The 19,176-nt window shown below is 42.5% G+C and overlaps 1 protein-coding gene across 1 annotated transcript in view; it reads right to left on the bottom strand.

The window, feature by feature from the left end:
- The window catches only part of IFRD1 (interferon related developmental regulator 1), a 38,635-nt gene extending 34,078 nt beyond the window's left edge, over positions 1-4,557 (bottom strand). Inside the window, exon 1 of the mRNA XM_075857089.1 lies at positions 4,249-4,557. Within this exon, the coding sequence (XP_075713204.1) occupies positions 4,249-4,285 (37 nt within the window). The 5' untranslated portion in view covers positions 4,286-4,557. The remainder of the gene's footprint in view (positions 1-4,248) is intronic.
- Positions 4,558-19,176: the final 14,619 nt, after the last annotated feature.

Below are 19,176 nucleotides of genomic sequence, written 5' to 3'. Positions count from 1 at the left end.
TTTTCTCTAAATTTTGCAATTTTTCACAAATAAAGACTGAATATATCGACCAAATTTTACCACGAACATGAAGCCCAAAGTGTCACGAGAAAACAATCTCAGAATCGCTTGGATAGGTTTAAGCATTCCGACGTTATTACCACATAAAGTGAAATATGTCAGATTTGAAAAATGGGCTCTGAGCCTTAAGGCCCAAACTAGGCTGCGTCCTTAAGGGGTTAAAGTTATTCCAACTGGGCGTGTATTGTGTTTGTAACATCTGGGTGTGTTTACTTGTTTTACTAGCTGGGCGTTGTGAATAGAAGTGTATGATGCTGACGAATCAGCATCATCCACTTCTCATCGTTACCACCCAGCTTCTGGCAGTTCACAGACACACGCGATGAAGTTCCTGTGGGAGGAAGTGAGTGACGTCACAGCGTGATCTCGCGAGGACACGCTGTGTGTCTGTGCACTGCCAGAAGCTGGGTGGTAACGAAGAGAAGTGGATGATGCTGGTTCGTCAGCATCATACACTCCCATTCCTAACGCCCAGCTAGTAAAAGAAGTAAAAATGCCCAGATGTACGCACAATACACGCCCAGTTGGACATAACTTTAAACATGCCCAGTTGTACATAAGAAAGGCTCATTTGCATAAATGTAAAAATGGTCATAACTTGGCTAAAAATGCTCGTTTTTGAAAACAAACAAAAAACGGTACCGTTATCTACATTGCAGCGCCGATCTGCTGCAATAGGAGATAGGGGTTTGAAAATCTGGTGACAGAGCCTCTTTAACCCCTCAACAGAAAGGCAAACGGAAACCTCAGCTTCCGTTTCCCTCACCATTGAACTCAATGGTAATCGAAACCTAGCTAACAGTTTCAGTCTATCACTACTGTGATAGGGCTCAGTCGACGGAGCTATTGGTTCCTTCAAGAACAGAACCCCGTCACGACAGTGATAGACGGAAACCATTAGCTAGGTTTCCGAAACTGAAGTTTCCGTTTGCCTTTCCGCCGAGGGGTTAATCCGACGGAAACCTCAGATGGAACCCCTCAGCGGAAAGAGACTGATATGAACACAGCCTTAATGCTGTAAAATGCCTGAAAAACATCACTAAGTCAAAAACACACGTTGTCACGATACCAGAATTTGGACTTCGATGTCGATACTTCGGGTAGTATTGCAATACTAGATACCAGTTCTTCCATTCTGACGTGAGGCACATGATGTGATGAATCTTGAACCTCCATGTGCCTCACAATAGTAATTAATCCCATCATGTTCCTCAGTCATAATGGACAACATTGGGTTAATGTGTAAGGTACATGATGGGGTTAATTACCATTAACATCTGGCACATGGAGGTTTAAAATCCATACTATCTCACATAAGTGAAAATAACCAGCTTTTATTTTAGAACAGCGTAAACATCATAAACGATGCTTTAAATGTGTTATTTCGGTCACGATACCAAATGTGTATATTTTATGTATTGAGACTAATTTTAAGACTTATTTAAAAAAAAAAAAATTTTCACTTTTTCCAACATTTATTTTTTTACTTTTAAACTAAAATGTACTGGCATACATCTATATTCTAATACTATTCTATACTAATCGCACACAGGCAGGTGTTGGGACATACCCAAGTATGCCTTAACTGGAAATATGTCAGACAGCCCTGGGGTCCTTCAATGGACCTTGGGCTGTCTGCCTATATATGCTATGTCCCTCAATAGTGTCACAGGAATTCCCTGTGATGCGATCCAAAAAGCATCCCCCAGCTTTGATCGCAGCATTCAGGGGAATAGCAGCGGAGATAAGGGGTTTCTCCGATTTCCGCCGTTAGAGCGGGGCCTCGGCTGTGCAGTCGACTGCGCTATGGATTCCGTTGAAAAACCGGAAACCTGCCGGAACAGTGACAAACTGAAACCATTAGCAATTTTTCCGTCACCATTGATGCAAACGGAAGCTCAGGATACGTAGAAGCCATCTTAAAACTGTAAAAAACTAAAGATTTAATGAAAGTGATTTTGAAAGTTGAATAACACTAAATACATTCATTTAAAGAGGCTCTGTCACCAGATTCTCAAATCCCTATCTCCTATTGCATGTGATCGGCGCTGCAATGTAGAGAACAGTAAAGGTTGTTTTTTTTTAAAACCGTTAATTTTTGGCCAAGTAATGAGCTATTTTATATATATACACAAATGTTTTAAATGGACAACTGGGCGTGTTTTTTTTCGTACGTCCAACTGGGCGTGTATTGTGTTTTTAACTGGGCGTGTTTACTTGTTTTACTAACTGGGCGTTATGGAGAGAAGTGTATGATGCTGACGAATCAGTGACCAATCAGCATCATGCACTCCTCTCCATTCAGTTACACAGCACAGTGTTCTTACTAGAACGATGTGCAGCCACATACACAAGTGTCCTGATAATGAATACACATGACCTCCAGCCTGGACGTCATGTGTATTCAGAATCCTGACACTTCTGACTGACTCTTTTCTGCGAGATTCCAGCAAGGGAAACGAAATCTTGTTTACCTCGTAATCTTGCGAGATTACGCGTGGCTTGCTGGAATCTCACAGAAAATATTCAGAAGTGTCAGGATTCTGAATACACATGACGTCCAGACTGGATTTCATGTGTATTCATTATCAGGACACTTGTGTATCTGGCTGAACATCGTTCTAGTAAGAACACTATGTGCTGTGTAAATGAATGGAGAGGAGTGCATGATGCCGATTGGTCACTATTTCACTGCACCATTAATTTGAATTACTGTATATTACATACTTCTCCTTGGCTAAAAGTAGTCCTCAAAAATGCTAAGCGTATTTTGAGGTGATCACACAAGCGTCAGTGTGTTCAGATGGAGAACAAGGGAACGAAAATAACGGTTCCGTTACACAACAGACACCACCGGCAGCCAACAGAACCCATTGACTTTAATAAGTTCAGTCGGTGCGTCAGAGCTTTTACCTGCATGCTGCACAATTGTCTCCAGTAATCAGGGCCAGATCCACGACGAAGCCCCTAACTGAGCTTCCAACACAGTGATGTGAACGAGGACATACGCTGCTGGAAAATACATCGTCCGACCTATGGCTGGGAAGCTAATCGAACAAAAAAAAAAAAAGACTAAACCCAAATTCAAGGCTCAGATAATAGTTGAATCCAACGGTAGAACACGGGCCGAGAGGTCCCTACTCTACCATTCACCATGTATTGCCGGACGTTCATAGCTAGGAGCAGACAGGCGCGAGGCAGTGATGTAATCGCACCTGCGCCAAGCCACACAGACCGGAGCAGCATAGAGATCTACCCCACTAGTCGTAGGAACAGCGTTAGAGGAGTATGTATTTCATTTTTTTTTTAGTAGGCACAAGGCAGCTGTGGGACATTATACAGCGTGTGGGCACCTATGATGGGGCACTATGCTGTAAAGGAGCAGTTATGCAGGGCATTCTACAGGTTATGCAGGGCATTCTACAGCGCGGAGGGCAGCCGTGAAGCATTCTACAGCGCGGAGGGCAGCCGTGGGGCCAGCTATGGGGGCATTATACCGTGTGGAGGCCAGCCCAAGTCTGACCTCTGGCACATATGCCTGCACTGCCCTGGCTTCATGGGCATGCAGCAGATGACCTGATAAGCTTCCAAATAGTTATTTTTGTGGCATTGGGCAAACGTTTAAACAAATTCTGGATTGGAGATAGAGAGTCACCACCTGCAGCATTTCGGTGGCTGACTTGTTGCATACTGGCCACCTCAATACAGCTGCTTGGAACAGGACTGTTGAAGAGTCGTCTACTACTAGCTGAAGGAGCAGCTCATCTGTATTTGTACGCACCACATTTTCCACATGTATCAACATTAATACATTACATTTGGGAATTGAATTAAAATCGTGGCCTTAGCCGCCATGTTCACGGAGCTATATAGCCCACGAGAGCCGCATGCTGAAAGCTCTGACGTCAATACCACATATGGGCAGTGACCGGGTACACGCCATGACTGGAAACCACTGACGCAAGCAGGTCAACTGGTCACGTAACACAGTTTTAGCAGATCAGGGAGCGCCCACTAAACCCGGTAGATACCGGCTTCACTATTCGCAACGTAGGCTGGGATTGTAGTCCACGCCCAATGAATGCTCTACGTGACGAAGTCTGGAGTCTTGTTTTACGGACCACAACATCCGGCATGCACAGCGCACTTCAGCTCGAACACCAGGCCTCCCAAATAACCTGGGCTTACCTGCGGGCCGACTGCTCCTCTTCTTAGATTTAGGCATGTCTTTGGAGCGGTTCCGAATCCTTGTTCCCGCTTTAGCTCACCGCGTCGTGCGTTTCTTCCGGCTCCTCGGTGTGAGTTGTGGAATTAAGTAAAAATCAGCCGATGGAAGAGCTCTTTTTACTAAAACGTCTCTCAGGAATAAGATTTGAATCCTCTATCGGAAAATGTGAGAAATGTTTGAAAGAAGAATTGAATGAAACTCCGGTGAATGCCTGTGAATGAAGACGATACATTTTACCTCTGAACACCTCGGGATGGAGCTCTGCGCGCCGCTGCTCAGCCTTTTATAAGTGCGGCCCGTGACGTCGGAGAGGCTGACCTTTACTATTGACCAATCCGGCGGCATGGAAACGCTTTCCAGCATTCAACCACTGCCGCCATATTGTGTGTGGGAAAGACTCCCTTTTAGCTTTGCTAAAGGATAAGCAGTCTGTGTGGGAATTATAATGTATTGGGAAACGAAAAAAAAAATCTGTCAGGTCGAATTTTTCTACTTTTGTTTTTACAGCGTTCTCCATGTGGTAAAAATATGTTAATTTTATTCTGTGGTCATTATGATTCTGGCGATACTGAAGATTGACCACTTTTACGAAGAAAAAAATAATTGTTAACAAAAAATTGTTTGTCGCCATATTCTGAGACCCATCACAATTTTACTTTTCCAAGAATTGAGCGCCGTAAGGACATGTTTTTTGCGGGACGAGCTGTGATTTCTATTGGTACCATTTTGCGGTACATTAGACTGATTACTTTTTAATCCATTTTTGTTGGAGGCGAGGTGAAGAAAAATCAACAATTGTGGTGTTCTTCATTTTTATAGTTAAATGTGCGGGTCTGTGTACTGCTGCATGTCCCCATGTACAATGTGCATTAGGCTCTATGCACACATGGTGTTTTTGTGCTGTAACCATCTAGGCAAGTCACCACAGATCCGCAGAATGTAGTCATTTGTTATTTTTAGCCATACCCAGCTTATACGCGAGTTTTCCGAAAGGTCAGAAAAACCCTTTAACCCACCTTACTAATTATCCCGAACTTTGCTTGGGCAAGAGAAAAAGGACATTACTGATTTGCTTGGGCAAAAGTGTGAGTGCAGTGGGAGCTGCTTATTAACCAGTTCAGGACCGGGCTATTTTGCGCCTTCAGGACCAGACACCGTTTAGCCATTTTTAGCACGTGTTAGTTAAATGGCTATAACTTTTTTATTTGTTGGGCTAACGACGTGATTTTTGCGACGTTTTTTCCGTAGACAATGCAGGTTTCAGTTTTTATCGTTTTTCTACACACCTTTTTGCTATTTTAGAATTTTTATTCATAAAGTTTGAAAATAATAGTAAAAAAATAAGCTTTTTTACGTTTCAGCTATTTTTTTTGGGTAATAACATAGTTTTACCCTAAAATAGACCTTTTATTTGTGATCGTCATTGTCTACCGTAAATTTTAATATATTACATGTCTATATTAGGGTAATTGGGTCAGCGCTAGCGTTACAACAATGATTGGCGGGGGGGAACGTTTTTTTTGGGGTGGGTATTTTATGTGTATTTATTATTTACATTTTTTTTTGCACTTGACTTTATTATTTTTTTATTACTATGGTCTGTCCCTCAAAGGTCAAAAAAAACCTTTGGGGAACTTTATATATTTTTTTTCTTTCTTTTACACCATCTTTTCCACTGTAACTGGAGCTGCACAGCAGCCCCAGTTACAGGGGAAATCAGCCCTCTCATAGTGACGATTGTCACTAATAGGGCTGTGCTGGGTCTAGTAAGACCCAGCAGCAGTCTGTTAGTAACGGCACCCGGCGATCATGTGACCAGTCACATGATCACCGGGAGGAATGGAGGCAGCGCCGCTGCTGTTGTCTCTATTCCTATACACAGCGTTCATTGAGCGCTGCGTAAAAAGACATCGGAGAAGGCAGAAGCAGCGAAAGCTGCTTCTATCTTCTCCTCAGGGTCCCCGGCAGTCACTGACAGCCGGAGACCCGACATTCAGCTGCCCGATTGCGCGGGCAGCAAGGTAAAACTCGAGCCGTAAAAAGTCTATGATTTTAAGGACCCGTCCCTGACCGCTGGCCGTAAAAATACAGTCAGCAGTCGGGAACCAGTTAAAAGAGTGGCTTCCGGTCACATTAGAAGAGGAAGGCCATCTTGCCTGCCTGATCAGTGTCTCTCAGCCGGAAGTAGACTGGACATACTATATATGGTAATTACTTCCAGTGTCTCATAGAGTGGGAAGAATGTATATAATTTTCATGGCCGCGTGCACCATTAGCGCCGGCAAAGGAACTGTACATATTTTTAAATGCAAAGTTATGTTGGCACTCTAACTTCCTGCTTCATTTCCTGTTTTTCCGTGACACCATCCGTCTCCACTATCTTGTCCCACCCATGCCCACCTTATAACATCACATGCAATACATTTAATTTGTTATTTATAGTGCACAGGGCGTTGCGGAATAGGGTTTTTATAGCATCCCTCCCAAAATACATAATAATATAACAAAAACAATTCTTAAATGGCTGTCCTCCCCCAAAAAAAAAAGAATAAAATTGAATCAATAAATTATATGTGCCCTAAAATGGAGTCAATCAATACAACAACTGGTTCTGCAGGAAAAAAAGCCATAATACAGTTACATCGACTGGAAGTTATGGCTCTCGTGATTTGATTTAGCCCTGTGTCCCCTTCTCAGTTATTCTCTCATTCACTTGAATGGAGCTGCCTTGCAGTTCATAACTTAGATGTTATAGATTACAGATGGATCCTGCGTGTCAGAGACACGCAGAACCCACCAACACTGAACCCGTCAGGTCTGCGGGAGTGACGGATTGAGTGAATAGCGAACGATACAGCTGCTGTGTATAGAGAATACAGATCAGCTGTATCTCCAAAAGAAAAACTAATTGAAAAAAAAGTCCTCAAACGTGTACATAGCCTTTAACCCCTTCAGGACTGAGCCTGTTTTGGCCTTCAGGATGAAGCCGATTTTTCAAATCTGACATATGTCACTTTATGTGGTAATAACTCCGGAATGCTTTTACCTATCCAAGTGATTCTGAGACTGTTTTCTCGTGACATATTGTACTTTATGTTAGTGAAAAAATTTGGTTGATAAATTCAATATTTATTTGTAGAAAAAAAAACAAGATTTGGAGAAAATGTGCAAAAATTTGCATTTTTCTAAATTTAAATGTATCTTCTTGTAAAAGAGATGGTAATACCACACAAAATAGTTACTAGTAAACATATCCCATATGTCTACTTTATGTTTGCATCATTTTTTGAACATTATTTTACTTTTCTAGGACGTTACAAGGCTTAGAACTTTAGCAGCGATTTCTTATATTTTCAAGAAAATTTCAAAAGGTCGATTTTTACAAGGACCAGTTCAGTTCTGAAGTGGCTTTGAGGGCCTTATATATTAGAAACATCCCATAAATCATCCCATTTTGAAAACTGCACCCCTCAAAGTATACAAAACAGCATTCAGAAAGTGTTTTAACCCTTTAGGCGTTTCACAGGAATTAAAGCAAAGTAGAGGTGAAATTTACAAATTTCATTATTTTTTTACAAAATTCATTTGTAATACATTTTTTTCTATACCACAGAAAGTTTTACCCGAGAAATGTAACTTATTATTTATTGCCCAGATTCTGCAGTTTTTAGAAATATCCCACATGTGGCTCCAGTGCGCTAATTTACTGAAATACAGGCCTCAGAATCAAAGGAGGACCTGGTGGATTTTGGGGCCTCCTTTTTTTTAGCATATATTTTAGGTACCATGTCAGGTTTGAAGAGGTCTTGTGGGGCTAAAACAAAAAAGACCCCCAAAAGTGACCTCATTTTGGAAACTACACCCCTCAGGGAATGTATCTAGGGGTATAGTTAGCATTTTGAACTTACAGTTTTTTTGCTAAATTTATTTGAATTAGTATGTGAAGATGAAAATCTACTTTTTTTCTGAAAAAACATAGACATTTTTAATTTTTCCAAGGAATAAAAGAGAAAAACACCCCAACATATGTAAAGCAATTTCTCCCGATTATAGCAATACCCCATATGTGGTAATAAACTGCTGTTTGGTCCCACAGCAGGACTCAGAAGGGAAGGAGCACCATTTGGATTTTGAAATTCTGATTTTGCTGGAATAGTTTTCAGTGCCGTGTCGCGTTTGCAATGCACTGGAGGGAACAAAATAGTGGAGGCCCCCGGAAAGTGACCCCATTTTGGAAACTACACTCATCAAGGAATTTTTCTAGGGGTAAAGTTAGCATTTTGACCCCACAGTTGTTTTGCTGAATTCATTGGAATTATTCTGTAAAGGTAAAAATCTACTTTTTTTCTGAAAAAAGGTAGCCATTTTTTATTTTTACAAGGAATAAAGGAGAAAAAGCACCCCAACATTTGTAAAACAATTTCTCCCGATTATGGAAATATGCCATATGTGGTAATAAACTGCTGTTTGGACCCACAGCAGGGCTTAGAAGGTAAGTGTTAAGGATCTGCCAGGCACAGCTTCTGTATCCACGCCCATAGGTAATCGGTCTGCACCTGCTTCTATGTCTGTGAGACTGACTCCATCTTCCACCACTCAGGATGGCAGGCTTAGGAGTGGGAGAGCCTATCACAGCCTGGCCAGACGGAGCTTGCTCCCGCCCTCTGTCTATTTATACCCGCCACTCTATAAATAGACAGAGGGCGGGAGCTAGCTCCGTCTGGCCAGGCTGTGATAGGCTCTCCCACTCCTAAGCCTGCCATCCTGAGTGGTGGTAGATGGAGTCAGTCTCACAGACATAGAAGCAGGTGCAGACTGATTACCTATGGGCGTGGATACAGAAGCTGTGCCTGGCAGATCCTTAACAGTAAGGAGCACTATTTGGCTTTTGGAGCTCAAATTTAGCTGAAATGATTTTTGGGTGCCATGTCGCATTTGCAAAGCCCCTGAGAGGCCAATACAGTGGAAACCCCCCAAACGTGACCCCCATTTTGGAAATTACACCACTTAAAGAATCTATCTAGGCATATAGTGGGCATTTAGACCCCACAAGTCTTTTGCAGGATTTAGTAGAATTAGGCCGTGAAAATGAATATCAACATTTCTTCCACTAAAATGTTGAATTTTTTTCAATTTCACAAAGGATAAAGGAGAAAAAGCCGCCCAACATTTGTAAAGCAATTTCTCCCGAGTACGGCTATACCCCACGTGTGGTCATAAATGGTTTTTCATTAGAAAGTAATTAACCCTTTCCGGACTGATCCATTTTTTTATTTTCCTTTTTAGTTTTTTCCTCCCCGCTTTCCAAGAGCCATAACTTTTTTATTTTTCCGTCAATAGAGCGATATGAGGGCTTATTTATTGAGGGACGAGCGGTCGTTTTTATTGGTACCATTTTTTGGTACATACAACTTTTTGAGCACTTTTTATTACATTTTTTGGTAGAGCCAAGGTGACCAAAAAACAACGATTTTGCCTTTTTACATTTTTTATTTTTCACGTGAGACGCTCCATACATCGCCCCCCACACTACGACATGCTATTACGTCATGGTGGGTGAAGGGGTTAATGTGCAGCGGATGGTGCAGAGTGAAAATTAAAATTTTCCACTCATATGCCATTTTAGTGCACTATATGTTATGCCCAGTTTGTGCCACAAATACGTCATAAAACATTAACCGGGTTCTCCCGGGTATGGCGATGCCATATCTGTGGACGTAAACTGGTGTTTAGGCATGCTGCAGGGCTCAGAAGGGAGGGAGCGCCATTTGGCTTTTGGGGCGCAGATGTGGCTGGGTAGTAGTTCTGTTTGGGGTTTTACTGGTGTTTCAGTTTATAATGTGGGGGCATATGTTATCTGTGCAGAGTACATCAGGGTATAATAAGAGGGTATAATAATGCAGTAAATAAATAATAATTCATAGATATGTGGACGGTGTCGCACTGATAAATGGCGCCCAATCTTATCCGTTTTTGGACACTCTGCACATTTTGCATCGTCATATTATGAGAGCCAGAACTTTTTTATTTTTTCTCCACCGGAGCTGTGTGAGGGTTTATTCTTTGCGGGACAATCTCTAGTTTTCATTGGTACCATTTTGGGGTACCAGAAATTTTTTGGATCACGTTTTATTCAATTTTTTGGCAAGCAAGGTGACCAAAAATCATCAAATCTGCCAATGTTTCTTATTCTTTTTTTTATGGTGTTCACCCTGGGCTATAAATGACCATTTTACTTTATTCTGCAGGTCGATACGATTACGGCGATACCATATGTATATAATTTTTTTTATGTTTTGCAGCGTTTGTGCAATAAAATCACTTATTTATAAAATAAATAATTTTTTGTGTCACCATATTCTGAGAGCCATAACGTTTTTATTTTTCAGTCAAAAAAGCAGTGTAAGGGCTTGTTTTTTGCGGGACGGGTTGTAGTTTGTATTGGTACCATTTTGGCGTACATGCGACTTTTTAATCACATTTTATTGTATATTTTGGGAGGGGTGGTAACCAAAAAAATTGTGATTCAGGCACTTTTTTTCGTTTATTTTTTTCGTGGTGTTCACCATGCGGGAAAAATAATATTACAGTTTTATAGTTGGGGTCGTTACGATGGGGTCGTTGCAGTGATAACAAATATGTGTACTTTTTTTAACGTGTTAATTTTTTTCCTATAATAAAAGACTTATAGGAAAAAAAGCATTTTTTGTTTATGTCACTTATAACTTTTATTTTAACAGTTTTTAAAAACATTTTTATTATCTTTTTTTTACTTTTTTTACTTGTCCCACTAGGGGACACTTAGACTTGCAGCTCTGATCGCTGCTAGAACACATTACACTACGTAGTGCAATGTGTTCTAACTGTCATTGTGACGTGAGAGGCTTCCATACATGGCAGCACGGAGGCCATTTTCTGGCCTCTGGTTGCCGTGATAAGGATCGCCAGCCCCCCGCAAATGCATGTGGGGGGGCTGCCGATCTGCTCTAAACCTCTTCAATGCGGTGATCGCAATCGACCACCGCATCGAAGGGGTTAATTGCTGATTTCAGCGGAGACAGGCCGCTGATCGGCAATAGGGAGAGCAGGGCAGACACCCTGCACAGTTAACCGCCGCTGCGGTGTAGCGCCGCGCCGTGGTTAACTGTTAAAGCGCGGACGTAACTGCATACCCAGGTGATCGAAGTTACTGCTCACCTGAACGTGCATGTACGCCAAGGTGCGGGAAGAGGTTAAAGGGAACCTGTCAGTAGGTTTGGAGCCACTAAACTACCAGAATGCAATAAAAACGATATTCTATCTTTATTCTGTGGGTCAATACGATTACGGTGATACCAAATTGATATATTTTTTTTTTATGTTTTACTAGTTTTACAAGGGAAAAACTAATTGTTAAAAAAATATATTTTGTATCACTATATTCTGAGAGCCATAACTTTTTTTAATTTTTTTGTCGATTGAGTGATGTGAGGGCTTATTTTTTGCTTGATGTAGTTTTTTATTAGGATAATTTTAGGGTACATGAGATTTTTGGATCACTTTCTGTTCCGTTTTTTTTTTAACTTTTAATATATTTTTTGTACCTAGAAAAAAAACCTTATCTAACTGTTGTTTTACTTTCTTTTTATTAGTCCCAAGGGGCTTGAACCAGCTATTTTTGGATCACTTGCACGATATACTGTATTAATGATGTATTGCAGTATATAGTAATTTTTACAGGCTTTTACTGAACCTTGTGGCAGGGCTCAGGCTATTTACACACGACAGTGAAAAAACGGCCGTTAAAATTGGATCAAATGTCAGTTTTTCATGGCGATTTTGTATCAATATGTTTCTAAAATGTCATCCATTTCCATGCTGTCTGACCATTTTTAATGGCCGTTTGTCATCTGTTTTTTATGGGCGTTAAAAAAACGGCTGAATTTCATTCGTCTGTTTTTTTTTGGTCCTAAACCCCTGAAAACACCACAATGCCCATGTAGAGAACTATTCAACCCCTTCACTGTAGACTTAATAAACATACTGTAGGTCTAAGGGTATGTGCACACGACCTATTTTCAGACGTAATGAAGGCGTTTTACGCCTCGAATTACGCCTGAAAAGACGGCTCCAATACGTCGGCAAGCATTTGCCCATTGCCTGCAATGGGTTTTACGATGTTCTCTGCAGACGAGCTGTCATTTTACGCATCGCTATCAAAAGACGGCGCGTAAAATTACGGCTGTGTCAAAGAAGTGCAGGACACTTCTTGGGACGTAATAAGAGCCGTTTTTCATTGACTCCAATAAAAACCAGCTCCAATTACGTCCGTAAAAGACGCCGTGAAAAACGCGTGCACTTGTAAAAACGTCTGACATTCTGGAGCTGTTTTCTCCTGAAAACACCTCCGTAATTTCAGACGTATTTGGCGTTGTCGTGTGCACATACCCAAACTGTAACAAAAAATTCCTCATGCACAGTGTCTCAAAACATTGCACATTTAGGGTATGTGCACACACACTAATTACGTCCGTAATTGACGGACGTATTTCGGCCGCAAGTACCGGACCGAACACAGTGCAGGGAGCCGGGCTCCTAGCATCATACTTATGTACGATGCTAGGAGTCCCTGCCTCGCTGCCGGACAACTGTCCCGTACTGTAAACATGATTACAGTACGGGACAGTTGTCCGGCAGCGAGGCAGGGACTCCTAGCATCTTACATAAGTATGATGCTAGGAGCCCGGCTCCCTGCACTGTGTTCGGTCCGGTACTTGCGGCCGAAATACGTCCGTCAATTACGGACATAATTAGTGTGTGTGCACATACCCTTAAGCATAAAGGGGATTTTGGGTGTTTTAAAATAACCCCAATTGACCAAATAGATGCCCACCTTCCCAACAGTTTTAACTCTTTGTGCAAAAGAGAGGTCTATTGGATCTGAAAATTAGATACCTTGGTGCCCCATGGTTTAAACAAATTGACTGAAACTATCATCTAGCGTATCCAGCAGTTTCCCTATGAACGGGTCCCTTACCCTCCTTTCTTATGTCTGCCTCACATTGATATATATGCAGCACATACAATAGTTCCCTTCTTGATCTGGGCCCCGTGACCCCAATAGGTGCACTTACCAATCTAAGGTTTATCATTGAATTCCCCCACAGAACGGCTACCCACCCAGAATGAATAGCAATTAGCACCACATAAACTTACCTCTGTTTCTTAGTTTTTCCCTATTGACTCCATTGAGCTTCCACAGTCTCAGCAAGCGTCAGGTTACCTTAGTTACAAAATGGGACTACATTTCATTATAGTAGCTCTCTTTATAGAGCACTCACTAACCCTCCATAACTCCACCATAGCCTCCAACTCCCGGGCTACAGACCACTACCATATCCAGTGGCACGATCATGCAGACTGCAGCAGGCCAGTTTCTTCATTTTATACACAGGTATGATTTTAAAAAAAATGTGCTACAATGCGCCCGTTATCGACTCTGCCTATATAATAATTTTATTAAAGAGGCTCTGCCACCAGATTCTCAAATCCCTATCTCCTATTGCATGTGATCGGCGCTGCAATGTAGAGAACAGTAAAGTTTTTTGTTTTTTTTAAACGTTCATTTTTTGGCCAAGTTATGAGCTATTTTATATATATGCAAATGAGCTTTGAAATGGACAACTGGGCGTGTTTTTTTTTTCGTATGTCCAAATGGGCGTGTATTGTGTTTTTAACTGCCCGTGTTTACGTGTATGACGCTGACCAATCAGTGACCAGTCAGCGTCATACACTCCTCTCCATTCATTTACACAGCACACAGTGTTCTTACTAGAACGATGTGCAGCCACATACACAAGTGTCCTGAAAATGAATACACATGAGCTCCAGCCTGGTCGTCATGTGTATTCAGAATCCTGACACTTCTGAATCTTTTCTGTGAGATTTCCAGCAAGGGAAAACGAAATCTTGTTTACCTCGTAATCTCGCGAGATTACGCGTGGCTTGCTGGAATCTCACAGAAAAGATTCAGAAGTGTCAGGATTCTGAATACACATGACGTCCAGGCTGGAGGTCATGTGTATTCATTATCAGGACACTTGTGTATGTGGCTGCACATCGTTCTAGTAAGAACACTATGTGCTGTGTAAATGAATGGAGAGGAGTGTATGATGCTGACTGGTCACTGATTGGTCAGCGTCATACACGTAAACATGCCCAGTTAAAAACACAATACACGCCCAGTTGTCCATTTCAAAGCTCATTTGCATATATATAAAATTGCTCATAACTTGGCCAAAAAATGAACGTTTTTTAAAAAACAAAATGTTACTGTTATCTACATTGCAGCGCCGATCACATGCAATAGGAGATAGGGATTTGAGAATCTGGTGACAGAGCCTCTTTAAAGAGGCTCTGTCACCAGATTTTCAAACCCCTATCTCCTATTGCAGCAGATCGGCGCTGCAATGTAGATAACAGTAACGTTTTTTTTTTTTTCAAAAACGAGCATTTTTGGCCAAGTTATGACCATTTTTATATTTATGCAAATGAGCCTTTCTTAAGTACAACTGGGCGTGGTTAAAGTTAAGTCCAAGTGGGCGTGTATTGCGTGTGTACATCTGGGTGTGTTTACTTGCTTTACTAGCTGGGCGTTGTGAATGGAAGTGGATGATGCTGACGAATCAGCATCATCCACTTCTCTTCGTTACCACCCAGCTTCTGGCAGTGCACAGACACACAGCGTGTCCTCGCGAGATCACGCTGTGACGTCACTCACTTCCTCCCACAGGAACTTCATCGCGTCGGACGCTGTGTGTCTGTGCACTACCAGAAGCTGGGTGTTAACGAAGAGAAGTGGATGATGCTGATTCGTCAGCATCATCCACTTCCATTCACAACGCCCAGCTAGTAAAGCAAGTAAACACACCCAGATGTACACACACCACACACGCCCAGTTGGACTTAACTTTAAACATGCCCAATTGTACTTAAAGAGGCTCTGTCACCAGATTTTGCAACCCCAGCTGCTATTGCAGCAGATAGGCGCTGCAATGTAGATTACAGTAACGTTTTTATTTTTAAAAAACGAGCATTTTTGGCCAAGTTATGACCATTTTTGTATTTATGCAAATGAGGCTTGCAAAAGTACAACTGGGCGTGTTGAAAAGTAAAAGCACAACTGGGCGTGTATTATGTGCGTACATCGGGGCGTTTTTACTACTTTTACTAGCTGGGCGTTCTGACGAGAAGTATCATCCACTTCTCTTCAGAACGCCCAGCTTCTGGCAGTGCAGACACAGCCGTGTTCTCGAGAGATCACGCTGTGATGTCACTCACAGGTCCTGCATCGTGTCAGACGAGCGAGGACACATCGGCACCAGAGGCTACAGATGATTCTGCAGCAGCATCGGCGTTTGCAGGTAAGTCGATGTAGCTACTTACCTGCAAACGCTGATGGTGCTGCAGAATCAACTGTAGCCTCTGGTGCCGATGTGTCCTCGCTCGTCTGACACGATGCAGGACCTGTGAGTGACGTCACAGCGTGATCTCTCGAGAACACGCTGTCTGCACTGCCAGAAGCTGGGCGTTCTGAAGAGAAGTGGATGATACTTCTCGTCAGAACGCCCAGCTAGTAAAAGAAGTAAAAACGCCCCGATGTACGCACATAATACACGCCCAGTTGTACTTTTACTTTTCAACACGCCCAGTTGTACTTTTGCAAGCCTCATTTGCATAAATACAAAAATGGTCATAACTTGGCCAAAAATGCTCGTTTTTTTTAAATAAAAACGTTACTGTAATCTATATTGCAGCGCCTATCTGCTGCAATAGCAGATAGGGGCTGCAAAATCTGGTGACAGAGCCTCTTTAAGAAAGGCTCATTTGCATAAATATAAAAATGGTCATAACTTGGCCAAAAATGCTCGTTTTTGAAAAAAAAAAACACGTTACTGTTATCTACATTGCAGCGCCGATCTGCTGCAATAGGAGATAGGGATTTCAAAATCTGGTGACAGAGCCTCTTTAAGAAAGGCTCGTTTGCATAAATATAAAAATGGTCATAACTTGGCCAAAAATGCTAGTTTTTGAAAAAAAAAAACACGTTACTGTTATCTACATTGCAGCGCCGATCTGCTGCAATAGCAGATAGGGGTTTCAAAATCTGGTGACAGAGCCTCTTTAACACGTAAATGCCACTGTGATAGGTGAAATAGGTGTGTCTCCTACCTTTCTTATCTATACTGCAGATGTTTGTTTTTACTTTGACAGTCTGTCTTATCAGACTTCAATGACCTTTTCAAACCAAGTAATCTTTAACCTGCCAAACACATTTGCATGTCTCATCCATGACTCATCCAAACACCTCTGCATGACTCATCCATGACTCATCCAAACACCACTGCATGACTCATCCATGTTACTTGGCACTTTTTCACACATTTTTTAAAACTTTGTCTTTGCTATATATTTCACCTTTTCAAGGGGAATGTATAGCATTTGTATTTTACCTGATGTAGAGGCCGGTCCGCCCTTGAAACACGTAGGAATTAAAACAACATCTGATAATACATTTGCTTGTTTTAAATCCTCATTACTCAATAAGGGTTTAACCAGTTAGCAGCGCCAGGGAAAATCCGTTTTTTTTTTTCTCAAATTATCATTTACCACTGGTCCCTTTGGATCCGGATTGGAACCCAGGCTGCAGCAATATTTTAAAACATGCTTTCAAGGATGTTGTGCTCCTAGCACAACTAACCAGGTCAGCAGAACTGATCACCTATCTGTAATGTCGGGGTAGGGAGACAGACAGGTGAGCCCTAATCTACCCGCCACTCAGTCCCTGCCTACTTGCAACGACCCGCCCTAGGCGACGGGGTACAACTGGGCGACGGTCCCTACACTCAATAGGTGCACGACAGACAAACAGACAAGGGTACAAAGAAGCCGGGGAAATGGGGAAGTTGCCCACGGGAACACCGTGAGCAACAAGCAAGGTGAACGAGCCGAGTCAAACCAGGAGATGAGCGAGGTACAAAAACGCAGAGCAGAGGAGTGGTCAGTAAAGCCAAGGTCAATAACAAGCAGAGGGTAGTAGTTCAAGAAGCTGCAGCAGGGCCAGGAAACCAGCATAGAAGAATCACAAGCAAAGGAGGAACAGGAAAGGCAGGTATAAATAGACAGAGGGCAGGAGCTAGCTCCATCTGGCCAGGCTGTGATAGGCTCTCCCACTCCTAAGCCTGCCATCCTGAGTGGTGGAAGATGGAGTCAGTCTCACAGACATAGAAGCAGGTGCAGACTGATTACCTATAGGCGTTGACACAGAAGCTGTGTCTGGCAGATCCTTTACACTATCTGTGGCTTTTTTACTATATCATTTGATGCACTATGTGCGCTTTGTGTTGTTTTTTCTCCTCTCCTGTTTAGCATCTACAGGTAGTGCCACACACATTGCCCATGTAGATAGCCTAACAGTGTCCTCTGTAGATAGTGCCACACCCCTCTTGTAGATAGCGCCGCACACTCCCCTCCACTGACTGAAATTCCGCTCCTGTAAGAGCCCTGACGTCACTGTCCATACATGAACAGTGATGTCTGGGGCTCCCTACAGGAGCAGAATCTATGGCCAAAGCGTTGCCGATGCTCTTGCTGGGGATTCCGTAATCTCAAAGCCCTTAGTGTCACTGTTTATATATGGACAGTAATGTCAGAGGTTCCCCCAGGAGCAGAAATTTATGGCCAGAGCGTTGCCGATGCTCTTGCTGGGGATTCCGTAATCTCAAAGCTCCTAACGTCACTGTCCATATGTGGACAGTGACATCAGGGTCTCCCTCCAGGATCGGAATCTCTGGCCTGCTTATGCTCTGTCGGAGGAATGTGCTTCTGGAGGAGACCCTGACATCACTGTCCATATATAGATCGTGACGTCAGGGGCTCCCACAAGAAGCAGAATTCACGGCCAGAGCATTGCCGCCGCTCTGACCAGGGATTCTCGTACTACAATGCACCTAACGTCACTCTCCATACATGGATAGTGACATCAAGGGCTTTCCGAATACATGAGTCCCCGGTCAGAGACCTTGCGATCTTCAGGCCGGGGATTCCATAATTAAAAGCCCTGACATCATTGTCCATATATAAAGTGCCATCAGGGGATTTTTCCGGGCTCAGCGCTTAAAATAGCGTTGTGCCTGGGAAGTTCTCTTGTGAGGGCCAGGATCAGTTTTTAACGTCCGTCACAAAGATTGATTTCTGAAAAGCAGCCATTAAAAAATGATCTATGGACTTATATGGGGGCCGTCGGTCTTTGAAAACGAGGTAGAACATGTTCTATTTTTTGATGGCCAGTGTATACGGGCCGTTAAAAAAACGGCCATGTGAATACACCCACACAACATCACTGTTTTTTACTGTCGTATGAATATAGCCTTAAAAGGAGCACAAAGATGGCAAACCTGGGGGCCTTCATTAGGCACCCAGGCTGCCATGACAACCATCGGCGCTCCACAATCGTGTCGTGGAGATGGGCTGTCAGAGGCAGCCCCTCTTTGCAATAGCTTAGATAGCTATTGACCTCAGTAACTAAGGGGTAAATGAGCAGGATCCTGCTCGTTACACTGGTGTCGGCTGTATCATACAGCTAACAACTGCATAGTATGAAGCAGGCTCAGCCCGTGAGCCTGCTCAATCTTCCCCTTCTCATCTATGACGTAAGTATATGTCAAATGTCAGGAAGGGGTTAATGGTAAAAAAAACACAAAATGACTTGAAGGAAAAAATTAGAGTCACTGGAGATTTTCCTCAGTGAGTCGTCAGGGATAGAGAAACAATAATAGATTTTTTATTTTTTACTTTTGTTATCATACATAGAAACTTTTTTGTAAGGCAAGGAAAGAAATTCACTAGTG

Source organism: Rhinoderma darwinii, chromosome 3, assembly GCF_050947455.1.
Source record: "Rhinoderma darwinii isolate aRhiDar2 chromosome 3, aRhiDar2.hap1, whole genome shotgun sequence".
Lineage (NCBI taxonomy): Eukaryota > Metazoa > Chordata > Amphibia > Anura > Rhinodermatidae > Rhinoderma > Rhinoderma darwinii.
Note: the sequence above shows the minus strand (reverse complement) of the source record. Positions and strands in the feature narration are given on the sequence as shown.